Genomic DNA, 15,301 nt, shown 5'->3' with positions numbered 1-15,301 from the left:
CTTTTTTGTTAACAGGTCAACAAAGACAGTTCACATCATATAGTTCCATGTAATGGTGAGATATGAGAATCGATCAAGAGTAAACTACACTGTGAAGTCATTTCAGGGCTGGACAAAAGTAGATTTGATATTAATTCGACTTAAGACTCTATGCTTAAAGGGAGGTAAAGAAAATGGAAAATCTTTTCTCGCTGTCTTCTCGCTACGGTTATCATCTAACACTGAACCTCTGTTGGTTTTCCATCTCGCCTCTTGTTTATTCTTCTTCCGGGTAAGGGAAGCAGTATGTGATGTTAATCTATCTCCTCGTCGTCCAGGAAACGACGCAGCGTAATCCTGCAAGGCTTTAACACAGTGAAGCATAAAAGCAAACTCCACCGCCCACTCACCGCGCGCTTGTGCGCTCTTTGGGGACTCGTGCTACACACATTTTGACAACAAATGTCGGGTGTATGAATGTGGACATATTGGAAGCAAGACTGGTTTCCATTAATGTGCATCATGAGCAATGGATGGACATGGTGAGCGCAACTCTCCAAAAGAGGCACCAGATAACACGGAGATGCTCCTTGCTTTGCTGTCGCACAGTGAGGAGCTACGGAAAGGTAACCGCAAGCCGTAATGTAATCACTGTATCCGTTAGTGGCACTGTCCATATTACACATATAAGTGTGGGTGGCATGTGGTCCTGCATACTGGGCGTCTATGAAAAGGCCTTTAAGTGTCACCACACTAACTGCTTTCTGTTGATTATCTTTCCACTACGTTCAATAGGCCCAAGTGTATACGTAGGCTATATGGATTATGGATGCTACAGCTGTGCAGTGGCTTAAATTTTGGGAACTGGTCCTGTCATGTGGATCCGTTTTACAACAGTTGAACAAAGAGGACAGGTGCCATTTTAGTTGCTTCATATCTCTGCAAAGCAACTTTTACGCATCAAACGTTAATATGTGATTTATCTGAATGGTCGCTCTGATTTCGATATATTGAATCATTTCGTGCACTGGTGTGGAGGGAAACAGGCTTAATTCAGTGTGGACATTGGTTTTACGCATTTTGCAACCCGACATAAGTCTTAAATGTAGAGTCAGGAGGCTGTACATGTTCTTTACCTATTAACTTTTGTAATTGATTGGTTTATGATCACTACAGTCATGCTTCCACTTTTTTCCTTATCGATACACGATTATGACTTATACCAAAGTTAAATATTGTGAAGTCAAGATATTTCGATTGGATTTTGCAGGCATCTATCATTTTTATTTTCCAAGCGGGCTCTATATGGTGAAGAAATTGCTTCATTAGCTCACAGGTTCGTACCGAGAGACTATAGGCAGCAGCAGCTTTCTAGTTTTACAGATCGCATTGAATTAATAATGACCTGGATACACCTGTTCTTGACGTGGCTCCCAACGCACTTGTGCAAGGCATGCTGGTGCTGCCAGAAGAAATGATTCGTTAATATTTGATGAATTGTCCACAAAGGAACAATAGCAATGCGATTCCCTGCACGGATGGAATATGAAGTGGTTGAGCTTCTCTTAATTAGTAATAAAGAAGCCCGATAACCTACTTACGTGGCATTGCAGTTGTCCTTATTTTTACCTTGGTTTTGTCAGGTTACTGTAGGCCAGTTCTATCTGCAATTGATCATACAAATAATAGTCAGCCGGTCACTGTGCCGATGAGCTGGTGGTGTACACCTCTTTGAGAGATTTGAAACGCTTCTAATGATTAGATTATTGTGCTGCTGCTGCTGTTGTTTTTAATAATTCTGCAAAAAGTAACTCATTACATTTAAAAATGCCACTTGTTTAATTATCTCTTCATCAGTGTGATATTATTAACCTATGTAGAATATATGCGTCTCATTTCGAGCGCACGAAGCCAGAAGGACGAGGACTGTGTCCGAAATGTAAAATGTAAAATAAAACCACTTATTATTTCTATATATTTCAGGTTTGCTGTGACTTGTTGGATATTTTGGATGTTTTTTTTCTAGATAACATAAGGCTAAGGCCGAATCTAAGATGGATATCGTAATCATCAGGCGCTTGACGAAATCTTTTGGTATGTAAGTCCGTGCCACAAAACATGGGAACTAAGGGAAAGGAGCTGAGATGTGGATAGTCGCTGTTACAAATTGGATAATCGTATAATGCGGACCAAAGTTTAAAAGGAGGGAAACCACCCTCCCGTTCTTCTCTTTTTTCTAATAATGATCAAACTCTCCAATAGGTCCACGTTGGCGCACGCTTCTCTCTATCACTCAGGAACATAATCATTATATTTCTTTCTTTCTTTAAACAAAACCAGTGGTGGCAATGATGATGATGATGATGATGATGATGATGATGACAGCAGAAGTGATGCTGGCAGGGGAACGTCACACGATGGTGGCGAAGATGTTTTAAAAGGTGTGATTTAAAAAAAAACAAACCTAAGTCAGTATCAGGCCGCTGTCATGTTAAAACTGATCTGTGATTTTATACAATTATTTTAAAAATCAAATCACCAAACAGTTTATTCAAAATGTAGCTTATATAAAGAGGAACAAAGAAAGAAAATACAACAAAAACAAATAATCTGAGAAACATAAATCAGTTATTGCATTAATTTCATATTTATGCTGCTCGTATTTATTTCAGTTGAAAATGTGCTGTCTTATTTGCATAATTAAGCCGGTGTAACCATCAACAGTTAATTATTTAATGTGTGGTATGTGCAGCCTATATATAGCCTAGTAAACACGAAAAGCAGATCAAGTTGTCACTGAGAATTTGTGACATTGCATATTAACGTGTGCATAATGAATAAACTTAAACGTCGCCGTGATTCCATCATGTCTCCTGCAGAAATCCCGGTATGCGCAGGCTGCAATCAACACATCGTAGACCGCTTTATCCTCAAAGTGCTGGATCGTCACTGGCACAGCAAGTGCCTGAAATGCAGCGACTGCCAGGCCCAGCTGGCGGACAAGTGCTTTAGCAGAGGCGAAAGCGTCTACTGCAAAGAGGATTTCTTCAAGTGAGTAGCTTTTACCAAAATACCTCAAGGCTATTTTAAACATTTTAATAATCTTTTTTAAGGATTAAATATTCCTGTTGCTTAAAATCACGTTTTACCCTACGACGATGTTTGTTATAAGTTATGATATATTCATGGGAACCTTCTAATTTTCCAAAAGGAGATTCGGGACCAAATGCGCAGCCTGTCAGCAGGGGATACCGCCCACACAGGTGGTGAGGAGAGCGCAGGACTTCGTCTACCACCTGCACTGCTTTGCCTGCATCGTGTGCAAGAGGCAGCTGGCCACAGGTGACGAGTACTATCTGATGGAGGACAGCAGGCTGGTCTGTAAGGCCGACTACGAGACCGCCAAACAGAGAGGTGAGCTGCGACCGATGTAAATGACTGAATGAGGCTCTGCCAATGATCTCGTCGAGCTACACGGTGCTCTACATGTGGTCCTTAACCGCCTGCTGTGGGTGTGACGTGTCGGTGAGGTCTCGCGTAAACTTTGACCCACCTGTGTTAATTGCATCGTTACCCGCAACCCAATCGATAACAAACTGCATAGACTCCCAGAGGCGCACACATGCACTGTGCGTTTGAAGAAATCAGCTTTCAATAACTCTTATTATTGTGCGTGCCGACACACACACACACACACACACGAATGGGGTCGGGTTGAGGGGCCACTAACCCATGTGGATGCAAAAAGAACTGGGTCGTTACAATAATTATTGATTATTCACATCAAAGCTGAAGAACTGTTCATCTATACTGATTATATAGAAATATCTTAAATGAAAAATGGAGTTCAATACAAAGGTTGAAATGTGTATTAACAGTAAAGGAACATTTTGGTAGCTTACCTACTTTTATTTAGGCTGTAGCAATAATTAAGTCTGAACGTAAAGATGTATATTTTTTATGTTATGTTTGACTCAAAAACAGTTTCCCTTGATTTTTCATTATTATAATTTTAACAAACAGGGCTGTGAGACAGAGAGAGAGAGACTGGTCAGTCACACACCTGAAAATGAATCAAAACCTCAGGCTGGATGGGCAATGAATGTTTTTCCTTATCCAAAATGAATTGTAGTGTTGTTCTATCTAATTGTTCAAGCCATAGGTCTATTTGTTAATGGGATCATACAGCAAATAAAAAGATAGAGATCATTTCTTAGAGGAGCAATATTTTAATTATAATACAATTTGAAAAAGTTCAATTATCAAAAACAATTCAAGAACATAGTGTACTATAGTATACTCAGATTTAGTAATTTGGTAAAATAATAATAATAATAATAATACACTTTATTTCTAAAAGAAAAAGGCTTTTGTACTTTTACAAGTACACTATGAATATTGTTATAGATACACAATTTATTGGCTGGTTGATGTGAATTGCTCTGAGATTGTTGATTTGTTTTTAAAATACTTTTTGGTTTGTAATGAAATACCGTCACCCCAAAACATTTTCATTAAATACCTTGAAAACCCAGCAGGCTTTGTCCATGATAGGGCAAACAGGGTCTGGTCAAGTGTTAATTTATTCAACAAGTTCACACAGGTTTTCACAAAATAACACACGTTTGTTTTACTGATTAGAGGGTGCAATTACTGAGCAGCGTTCCATATTGCACCATTTGCATGATGGTTTTGTATTTTGTTGTTGACATGACGCAATGATGCACAGGACGCAAGGTTGTGGTTTATAGGCAAAAGGGAATTTATACATTTATGTTAAATTAGAAAGCTGTTTTATGTTTTGTTTATAGATAGATAGATAGATAGGGAACAGATCATCAGATTTCTGTTCTTCATTGGCTTATATAGTGCATTGTTCACAAATTTTTCAGAAGCAGACTCAACTGCAAAAAGGCCACGAACAACCATCACTGCTAAACAGCTGGAAACGCTGAAGAACGCTTACAATAACTCTCCCAAACCTGCCCGCCATGTCCGAGAGCAGCTATCCTCAGAGACAGGTCTGGATATGCGGGTTGTGCAGGTAAAGTATATTATTATCCATTAAGGGCTATTCCATTAGTGTCCTGACTTCATTATTAAGGGGCAATTGTGGCTGAACTGGCACAAGCCTTCGGTATGAACAAGTGTGTGTGCGTGTTGTGGGGTAATTTATGGCCAGATGGAGTAAAATGAAGTCAACATGAAAGTCATCATGGTTTTAGTGCAAGCTCATTAACAATTCTAAGAGGTCCCCTTGCATATTGTCTGCTGCTGAGGAGCCCCACGCTGGTTGCTTGGTGGCAGTCATATATATTGTTTTTATTTGCAAGGACAAAAGTGGAAGCCACTAAAATGCTCCTCATTATTCAGTGAAAGGGAAGAGGTGAAGAGGGTTCACTTAAGGTGAAATATCATTAAGGAGAATGTAAAACTGCTGCTTTTTGTGCTTGTGAGTGAAATGTATTAATTTTGTGTGCTAGATAAGGTGAAGAAGCATTTGCTCATTTTGTATCAGATATCACAAACATTTACAAGAAGTGAGATAGTTTAAATTTAGAACACACGCTGCATTTGTATTGCATGGTTTATAGATCAGACCCATAATAGAAATAGAGCATTTTGAATCATTTAAGTCAATGACACATTAACTTGTCTGCTCCCTGGGGTGAGGACAACTTGTAGCTGTTGTGTAGTTAATTAAATGTGTGATAAATCCAGTGAAGGGGACACCGGTCCCTGAATTACTGTTCAGTCGCCCACTTGGACCCATAGAAGCATGAAGTGGTGTCCAGACAGTCCTTGAAAAGTTGTTTTGGTTTAATACTTAAAAGCATAATAAGTGCATCAAGATGACTACAAAATATTTTAGGCTATTTGTAGAGTTATGTGTGGTCCTCAAGACTAAGAGGATTATGTTAATTATAAGCAAATAAATGCAAATTCAGTTTTGTTACAAAACATTCGTTTTATTTTGCTGCAACTGTCTTAAAGGTAGTTAGTGTCTAATTTTTCAAAATAAAAACTTTAATATATATCCGAATATATCAAAAATAACTATTTTATTATATTGTATACTCTGGTGTAATTTGTCTAATTGACATTTTAGACCTGTTTCTAAATATGTAATTCATTACCAAAAGGAATCTTGTACTCCAGGTTTGGTTTCAGAACAGACGAGCTAAAGAGAAAAGGCTGAAGAAAGATGCTGGACGGCAGAGGTGGGGCCAGTACTTCCGCAACATCAAGAGGTCAAGAGGAAGCTCCAAATCTGATAAGGACAGCATCCAGGAGGAAGGCATGGACAGTGATGCAGAGGTGTCCTTCACAGGTATAGTCAGCTGCACAGAATGGACAAAACAGTGTGACTGTATTCCATTTAGATGTGTCAGTCCTCTGCATGTAGCCTCATTGTCCTGGCTGTGTTATGTAGTCCTTGGAATCACATTCATTTCATTTAACAAAGAATTAATGAAGATGGGAAACGTGTAAAGCGAGACAACAAGTTCATAAAGAGCATTGAACAGTGTGATGTATTTGTATCATTGTCTCCTGTCAACAGCCTGAAGATCAGGTCTCTTTTGAGGAGCATTTTATAATTTGACAGAGAAAGTTTGTTATTCAGTGGTACAAATCATCATGTCAAAATTCATCAACTTGATGTGAGAAATTTACAGTGATAAAAGTAGAGACAAGAAATCCATTTAACTGAACTGACTTTGATGCAATTTGCTATTCTAATTAGTGACATGGTGGCTGGAGTAAAAGAAATATACAAGAAATGAATCTTGTTCATTGTAGAAAAAATGTCCTTGTCACCTTAATCTCCTTGTCCTTGTTGCACAGATGAACCACCCATGTCAGAGCTTGGCCATAGTAACGGTATCTACAGCAACCTGAGTGAGTCCTCTCCAGCCATGGGGGGCCGCCAAGGGGGCAGCAATCACAGCTCCTTTCCCCTGGAACACGGAGTCCTCCCCTCTCAAGAACAGTTCCATGAAATACGCTCCAACAGCCCCTATGGCCTTCCTCAGTCACCAGGGTCACTTCAGGCGCTACCCAGACACCAGCCTCTCATCTCCAGCCTGGTCTACCCTGACTCTGGTCTTTCTATCATGGGCCAGGGCAGTGGCCCCCGCGGGGGAGGGCGTCGAGGGGCCCAGCCAATGGCCCCAGCCCGGACCTCTCCACGGGCAGCAGTGGAGGATACCCTGATTTTCCTGCCAGTCCTGCCTCCTGGTTAGATGAAGTGGACCACGGGCAGTTTTGATTAGTCGATAACAAGAAATTGGACCTTTTTTTTTTGTTTTCAGTGACTTCTTCTGGATTTTGGGAACTGGACAGTGATTGTGCAAAGGACTCTACTGCTGTCCTTGGATCTCACCAATATCTGATTAACAAGTCAACTGAGTATCTGTGATCTAGATGGAAGGAAGGAGGAAAATATCCTCTATTAAAAGCACTTGACCTCATAATTGTCCTTCACTTATAAAACAGTATGTTCAGTTTTCAGATACTGTACCACTATAAACTTTTTCTCAACAATACAGAAACCCAGAAAGTTTAGACTTTGATCATTCAGATTTTCACAAACTCCTGCTTCTGTTCTCATCCCCTCCCTTTGTTTTCTACAATGTGTTCAGGTGCAGAATTCAGTTCAATGTTCTGAGTCTCTAAATGTCTAGTTGTTGCCAAATATCTATATCTATATATATATATATATCATTGTGGAGACTTTATTTTTATACAAACCCCTTCTTGGACATGAATAAGTACCCAGATATGAGGACTTTGTATATTCTTTAAACAGGGATATGTAGGCAAAAATGTGGATGTTGTCTTAAATGGTACCTCGGGGTCCAATTACGTCTATGCATTTGTGTGTTGTCAGTTGTATCCTATTTGTTTTGTTCTACTGAAAACAACCCTGAGGAAGAACTGCAGTAGCACTCGGGGTCTGATGTATATGTTTGTTTATGTGGAAAATGTTTTATGTCTTATTTATTCCTTCTGGTAATGATGATGATGATGATTCCTGATTAAATGACAGGACTTTAATAAATTTGTCACGTAAGTCAAGACTGAGTTATATCCTTTTTGGCTGGACTACAAAACTGTGCATCATGTAATGTAAAATAAGTAATGAGAGAGCTTCAAAATGATTGTGTGTCGTAAGAAACATCAGCTAGTGAGCCATATATGACCACAATATACCACAATAATCATCCTTTATGTTTATCTTTTATCTTACATGCAGCATCTATTCTATACATTTATCTATGGCATATTGCAGCACTGTTAGTGAAACCAGAGCAGTTCTAATTGTTTCTGCAAATAGAGTCTCTGGCTAACTATCAACACCGTATCAGGGGTTGAACAGCTCTTTAGTGGAGAAATTTGATGCAGACACAGAGTCAGCTCATCAATTCAGAGATTACCGGGTCCTGTTTGCTCAGTTGGCCTATATGGGAAAAGGAATCTCCAATCCATTAGCTGAGAAGGGATCAAGTGCCCCTTGTGAATTTCCTCATTTGTTTAGCTATTCAAAGTCAGGTTCAATTAAATAGATTAAATAGTATATGGGTGAGTTAGTGTGTGCATGTGAGAGTATGTGCCTACAATTGCAATGTATTGTTTATGTATTTGTTTGTCAAATGGCTTGTGATACAGTATGTGAACACCCATGTGTGGTTGCAGGCAACTATTAAGCGATACCCATTGAAATGATTAGGAAGATGTGTTCAAACGTTTGGATGAGTGTCTTTCTGCTGTGCAGATTTGTGAACATATGTGTGCAGCTTTTGTTTTGGAACACTACCTCCAACTTCCTCCACGATTAAAGTGCCCCCCCCCCCCCCCCCAAACTCTGCTCCTCAAGTTCCCTGAACAAGAAAAGGAACACCGCACAGGATATTCAGCTGAATCCTTCCAGCTGAGTGGCAGGTTTCACTGTTACCTCGCAGGTGTGTAATCTGACCCAGTGAGTGTTTGGCAAAGACAGCAACAGGGTGAGAGTGAAGTGTTAAAGGTGGTGTTAATCTCCTATGGTACCCGCCTTTGTCAGTTTACTGGGCTGCCTGTATATGGGGATGGACAACCTGATTTGTTGCAGACTCAGAGGAAACAGGCAGTACTGTGCTTAAGAGTCCTATCCTTTAATTGTGGTTCTGTTTAACTCAGTGAAGACAGCACGGAGGAAGGCTCACCGGAGTCTAGCAACAGGCTACCTAAACTAAAAGAACTTGACCACATGGCATTGTGGTCAAAGTATTTCTCAACCTCTCTGCTTTCAGACTGCTCTCTCACATGGCAGGTGTGAGATTTTGGTGCCCATGAGGTGAACTCTTCTAAGTAAATAACTGGGATTATCCCACTGCACTCTTTCAGATTGAGTTGGAAATCCACCTTTTTCTGAGTAAAGAATTAGATTAGGTTGCGTATGCAATTTGACAAATGGGTTGTATAAGACTTGCAGAAGGTGAGAAAATGAATCAGTGGGGTGTTAACAGCAGCGATATAAATGCATTTAGCTTCATGTGGGAAAATAGAGGCTGGGGGCACGAGTGAAAGCATAGCTGGTAATTGAAATATATTTATTTGGCAGACATGTTTGCTTCACTATATTAACACTCTTTATGTGAAGCTGCTGAGAGATGCAAGATACAGTGTAATCAATTACTTTATTACACAAATGTCTGCACAGAAAGCATAAAAATAAACATGACCTCACTTTAAGTGGAAATAGTAATGAAGACCATTTAAAGGGATAGTGCAACATGTCAGAAATGTTTTGTTGTTTTTATGCCGAGGGTTAGATGATACCACTCTCGCATGTGTTGTGTTTTGCGTGAAGATACAACTACAAGACACGTTAGCTTAACTTAAAGACTAGAAACACATGGACTAGCCAGCAAAATTTGCCTTATTGCTCATAGGCATGTAACATATTGCGTCTATGTTTTCCGTGATTCATACAAAACAAAAGTGTAAAAACATCAACTTGTATAGAAAAGAGAGGCCAAAAACAATTTTTTTCTATAGGAGGGTGATGAATGAATATGCTTTAAGGAGGCTAAAAGAGGATTTTATGGGGCAAAACTGGGAACCAGTTTACAGAGAGGAAGACTTAGATAATGCATATGAGAAATTTTTAAACATATTTAAGATTGTATATGACAGGAACTGTCCTCGTAAGCAGTATAAAAATAAAAAGAATTACAGTGAGAGACCGTGGATTAGCAAGGGTTTACAGAATGCATGTAAAAAGAATATTGTGTTGAATTCATAAAGTACAGATCAAAGAAGGCGGAAGAAAAATATAAGACATATAAGAACAAATTAACTGAGATTTTGAGAAGATGTAAGAAACTATATTACTCTAAAATATTAGAGGATAATAAAAATAACATTAGAGGTACTTGGAATATATTAAATAAATTGATCAGAAACAGTTCTAGAAGGTGTAACTACCCACAATATTTTATGGATAATGATACACAGGTTAATAAATTGGAGGATGTAGTTGAAAAGTTTAACAGGTTCTTTGTGAACGTTGGTCCTAGTTTAGCAGGAGGCATTTGTACAGATGATACATCCGTCATTATAAATAATAATACAATCGAAAGGAACATGAGTTCAATGTTTTTGAAGCCCATAGCTGAAGAGGAAATTATAGAGATAGTGAATAAATGTGGTAACAAAACATCTAGTGATAGTGATGGTATCACAATGACAACTGTCAAGTGGGTAATTGAGGGGATATGTAAACCATTAACCCATATTTTTAATATGTCGTTTCGACTTGGGCAGTTCCCCAATAATATGAAAATAGCAAAGGTTATTCCACTGTATAAATCTGGTGATAAACACAACCTCACAAACTATAGACCGATTTCTCTGTTGTCACAATTTTCAAAAATTCTGGAAAAACTCTTTAATAACAGACTAGACACATTTATTGATAAACATAATATCTTATCTGATTGTCAATATGGTTTTAGGTCGAAAAGATCAACATCCTTGGCCATTACTGACCTGATGGAGGACATTACAAGTGCTATGGATGAGAAAAAATATACGATGGGGATTTTTATTGACCTAAAAAAAGCTTTTGATACAGTTAATCATGAACTATTAATGGATAAGTTGGAGAAATATGGGATCAGAGGATTGGTTGGGAAATGGATCAGAAGTTATTTGACACAGAGGCGTCAATTTGTGAGGTTGGGTGAATATCAATCAAGTGAGCTGAACATTGTGTGTGGAGTGCCTCAGGGTTCTGTGTTGGGACCTAAACTATTTATATTATACATCAATGATATATGTAAGGTTTCTGAAACTGTTAAAATGGTTTTGTTTGCTGATGATACTACCATTTGGGCATCAGATGAAAACTTACAGCAACTCTCTGTAAGGGTTTCAGAGGAATTTGGGAAGATAAAGAAATGGTGTGATAATAATTTACTATCTTTGAATTTGGAGAAAACTAAATATATGGTATTTGGGAACCGTAGACCACATAATGAACTTCAATTGAGAATTGGGGGTGCCAACATTGAACGAGTATATGAAATTAAATTTCTGGGGGTAATGGTTGATGACAGATTATCCTGGAAATCTCATATTAGACATGTTCAGCATAAAATAGCTAAAAATATATCGATATTGGCAAGGGTTAGACATATGCTGGACGTCAAAGCATTGCGGATTTTGTATTGTTCATTGATTTTGCCATATTTGGAGTATGGTGTTGAAAACTGGGGAAATACATACAGGAGTTCACTTCAACCATTGTACATATTACAGAAGAGAGCGATAAGAGTTGTGCACAAGATGGGGTATAGGGATCACACAAATGTAGCTTTCATACAGTCTAAATTGTTAAAATTCTTTGATTTAGTGGGCTATAAGACTGCTGTGTTTATGTATAAGGCCAGGAACAATTTATTGCCTGGTGGAATCCAAAAGCTATTTGGTGAAAGGGAAGGGGGGTATAACTTAAGGGGACATTTAAATTTAAAAGTTCATGCTATACGAACAACCAAAAAAAGATTTTGTATTTCTATAAGTGGGGTCAAACTATGGAATAACTTAACTGTGGACATGAAAAATAGTACCAGAATTAAGGAGTTTAAATATAAATATAAATGTATGTGTTATACAAGATATATGCAAGAATAAGAACAATCTGTTTTATTTATGTAGTGATATTGCTTGCAGCCAATGTTGCATAAATTTTGTATAATATGATGTCATGGGGTAGGACTGGATAAGTTTGACTTCTTCCTACTCCATTCAAACATGTAATAGGTGTAAGCAAACTGATTTTGAATTAGCATTGGTTGGATATGTGTAATCATGTGTGTTATTGTCATTTGTTCATTGTTCTGTTCTGTTCTGCATGTTTGAAAGAATAAATCAATCAATCAATCAATCAATCAATTATGTCTTGGCTATGCTAGTTGCCTTTATGCTAAGCTAAGCTAACCATCTCCTAGTTGTAGTTTTACACAAACAGATGCTGAGAAAGGTTTCAATCTTTTCATCGAACTCTTGGCAAGAAAGCAAATATGTATATATTTTCAAAATATTCCTTCAATAACAATAAACTAATTATCAAGGTACTTTTGAAAAACATTGCATTCAATCAGATTTGGTGTAGTATTAAGCAAAACAAGTAAAACGGAATTTGTAAAAATGTCATTTTTACATTTCATTTTTAAATTCCTAACCCAACATTTCAATTTTTCATTTCCATATCTATTTCTACTGATATGTTTGTAATATATTTGTATAAATACATGCAAATATATTCCTCACAAAGTTACCACTGCAGCCAATTATAAACTATAGACTACATGGTATAACTTATTAAATCTAAATTCATATCCCAATCACTGTAAAGGTTGCCCTTTGTTTTGCAGCTACTGTTAAATTGTTGTTTTTAACTGTCCATTCTGTAAAGGACTCTAAGCCTGGGAGTAGCCCTGTTGTCTTTCATACACACGCACACACACGAGCCCACCGCCCCATGTCAGATGGTGTTGAGTAAATCAGGTCTGACAATAACACCTCCCTAGGGTCCTACACGTCACAGCTACAATTCAGACCTAATGGAGCAGCAACAGAGGAATGGCCACTTGGTGCACACGTGTGTGTGTGTGCATGTGCAAATGTATGCATGAATGCATGAAAGCTGCACTGTACTCCTTTTCATTTTGGGACCTCTGGAAGAGGGGAGCAGAGAGGAAGAGAAGGAGGAGCACAGTGGCTTATCCGTGATACAGATATCAGTCAATTAAGGAAACGTGTTAATGAATAAAATCCTGCAGTGATTTGAGCTTTGTGAGGCAGATGCCAGGAAGGAAAAGGTGCTGAAAATAAAGAGGCATAGAAGGAAAGGGATGAAAGTTAGTCCTAAATTAGGAAAAGGATTGGTGATTTTTGTTTAGTTATGTTTTTTGTTCAAGAACTGAAAAAAAGAATTCATGACTAATACACTAGAAAATAGTTTTCTTGCTTTACAGCAGAAGAGAGGTTGGGTTTTGTTCAAACATTACTATTTTTAAATAGCAACACAAAAAGATAAGAAAAAAACTGCTTTAAACTTAATATATATAACTGATGAGTATAGAAAATACATTACTTCATGGCGGTGTGCACACAAGCAAACAAACTGCAAACACAGCACTGACCAACAGGATACTATTGTTTATGCTGTAGATTAATGGCAGCAGCACCAACAAAGCAATCTAACTAATCAACATAGTCATTAGTATGTGTTTTCACTGACAGCTTTAATCAAATCTATCACCGCTACACCTCTCCATTATCCACCAGCTGCATAATTATCTCTTCATTTCATTCTTAGACGGGAATGCAATATCTGGTAATCTGTCTGCAATGGTTGACTGAAATGCATTCAGGAACATTTATATTAGAAATGTATGGGCTAATGTATCACTCAGCTCTTCTTCTCACTGCTGGCATTTAGATGTTTGTCATTTTTATGCGTCATCAAAGCACTTTAAACAGGCATTAACCAGGGAGTGTGCACATGAGACACATATTGATTTTCAGACTGCATTAACAACAGCTTTACAGTTTCACTTGAGCTATTTATTAATCAGTGATAAAAACAAAATTGCATGAAAAATTATTATTATTATTATACATTTTTATAATTTTTCAATTACAATACTGAGTGGGTGAAATGCCAGAAACAATAAATTGTTTATTTAATCTGACCTACATTTTTTAATTTTAAAAAACAAAGAAAAGCAACCAGCTCTTTTGCATTAGAAGCTGTTTTGATAAATGACTAAAACAAAAAATAATTGAATGTAGATTTAATAAACTTTCTGTAGATCAGGTGAATAATTGTGCAATCATTTCAGCATTAATTCTTTTTTATAGGTAATTAATCTTCCATTTATAATTGAATTGGTTTATTATAATTAAAATCCCTGGTAGAGTATAACAAAAATTAAATGAAAATCTGTGCTTGTACAGGCACTTGCAGACATTTTTTGGCCGTATTTAAATCTTGTCGAGATTCATAACAGCATGTGCTTATATTTGCCTCACAGTGGGATAATCACCCTTTTCTCATTAGGAGCATTGGCTCTGCAAAGGGTCATCTTGGGGCCTTTTGGCATCTATGAGGTGTTAACAGCTCCCCAGGGGAGGCTGTCTGGCTCTCACATAACCCTCGACCTCTCCGCCCACGAATGCAACACTCACTAAACCACTCAGACTCACAGATGGTTGCTATACTAGCAGCCAGCCATCATGCTTTCCAATTATCACCACACTTGCGAAAGGCCATTGCTCAGCTGTCACCGCTCAGTGACACAGGAGATAGAAGAGCCAGGGAGAGATGGAAGACATAAAATTCCTGCATCCAAAACTTGGAAAACCCAAAGAACAGATCCCCATATACTGGAGGAAGCTTATACATCATCATGGCTGGCTAACAGAATTCTAACCAGCACTGCATGACAGCAAAGCGGCTGTAACACATCTGCTGTGACCCTCAAAGAGGGTCTTCCAGGTATCGAGTCTGTGATGGTGTCTACCTGAAAGAGCCCATACATTACTTGGTTTAACTGCTGCTTTTGAAGCCAGCACCGGAAGTAGAGAGGAGGGTGAGGGTAGCTGAAGCACTAGTGGCTCGCAGGGGTTTAACCTGATTGTGTTTTCATTTGATTATTGCTTGATAAGGGAGGTAAAAGAAAGGATGGAGAAATGTTAATGGTCAGCAGTTCCTTGTTTGTTATTACACAACTGTTCTGACTTTGTCTTGTGATTGGTGGGCTCTTTA

The 15,301-nt window shown here is 38.2% G+C and overlaps 1 protein-coding gene across 1 annotated transcript; it reads left to right on the top strand.

Moving 5' to 3' along the window:
- Nucleotides 1-550: 550 nt before the first annotated feature.
- Nucleotides 551-7,726, top strand: lhx3 (LIM homeobox 3). Its single transcript, XM_020600913.1, is given in 7 exon segments — nt 551-605; nt 2,859-3,030; nt 3,191-3,393; nt 4,872-5,023; nt 6,139-6,310; nt 6,826-7,107; nt 7,110-7,726. Coding segments are annotated over 7 exon segments (1,164 nt in total). The 5' UTR covers nt 551-562; the 3' UTR covers nt 7,250-7,726.
- The last annotated feature ends 7,575 nt before the right edge of the window (nt 7,727-15,301 follow it).

The sequence above is a fragment of the Monopterus albus genome, unplaced genomic scaffold (genome assembly GCF_001952655.1).
Source record: "Monopterus albus unplaced genomic scaffold, M_albus_1.0 scaffold49.1, whole genome shotgun sequence".
Taxonomy (NCBI): Eukaryota; Metazoa; Chordata; class Actinopteri; order Synbranchiformes; family Synbranchidae; genus Monopterus; species Monopterus albus.
The sequence above is the reverse complement of the archived record's forward strand: the minus strand, read 5'-3'. Positions and strand labels throughout refer to the sequence as shown.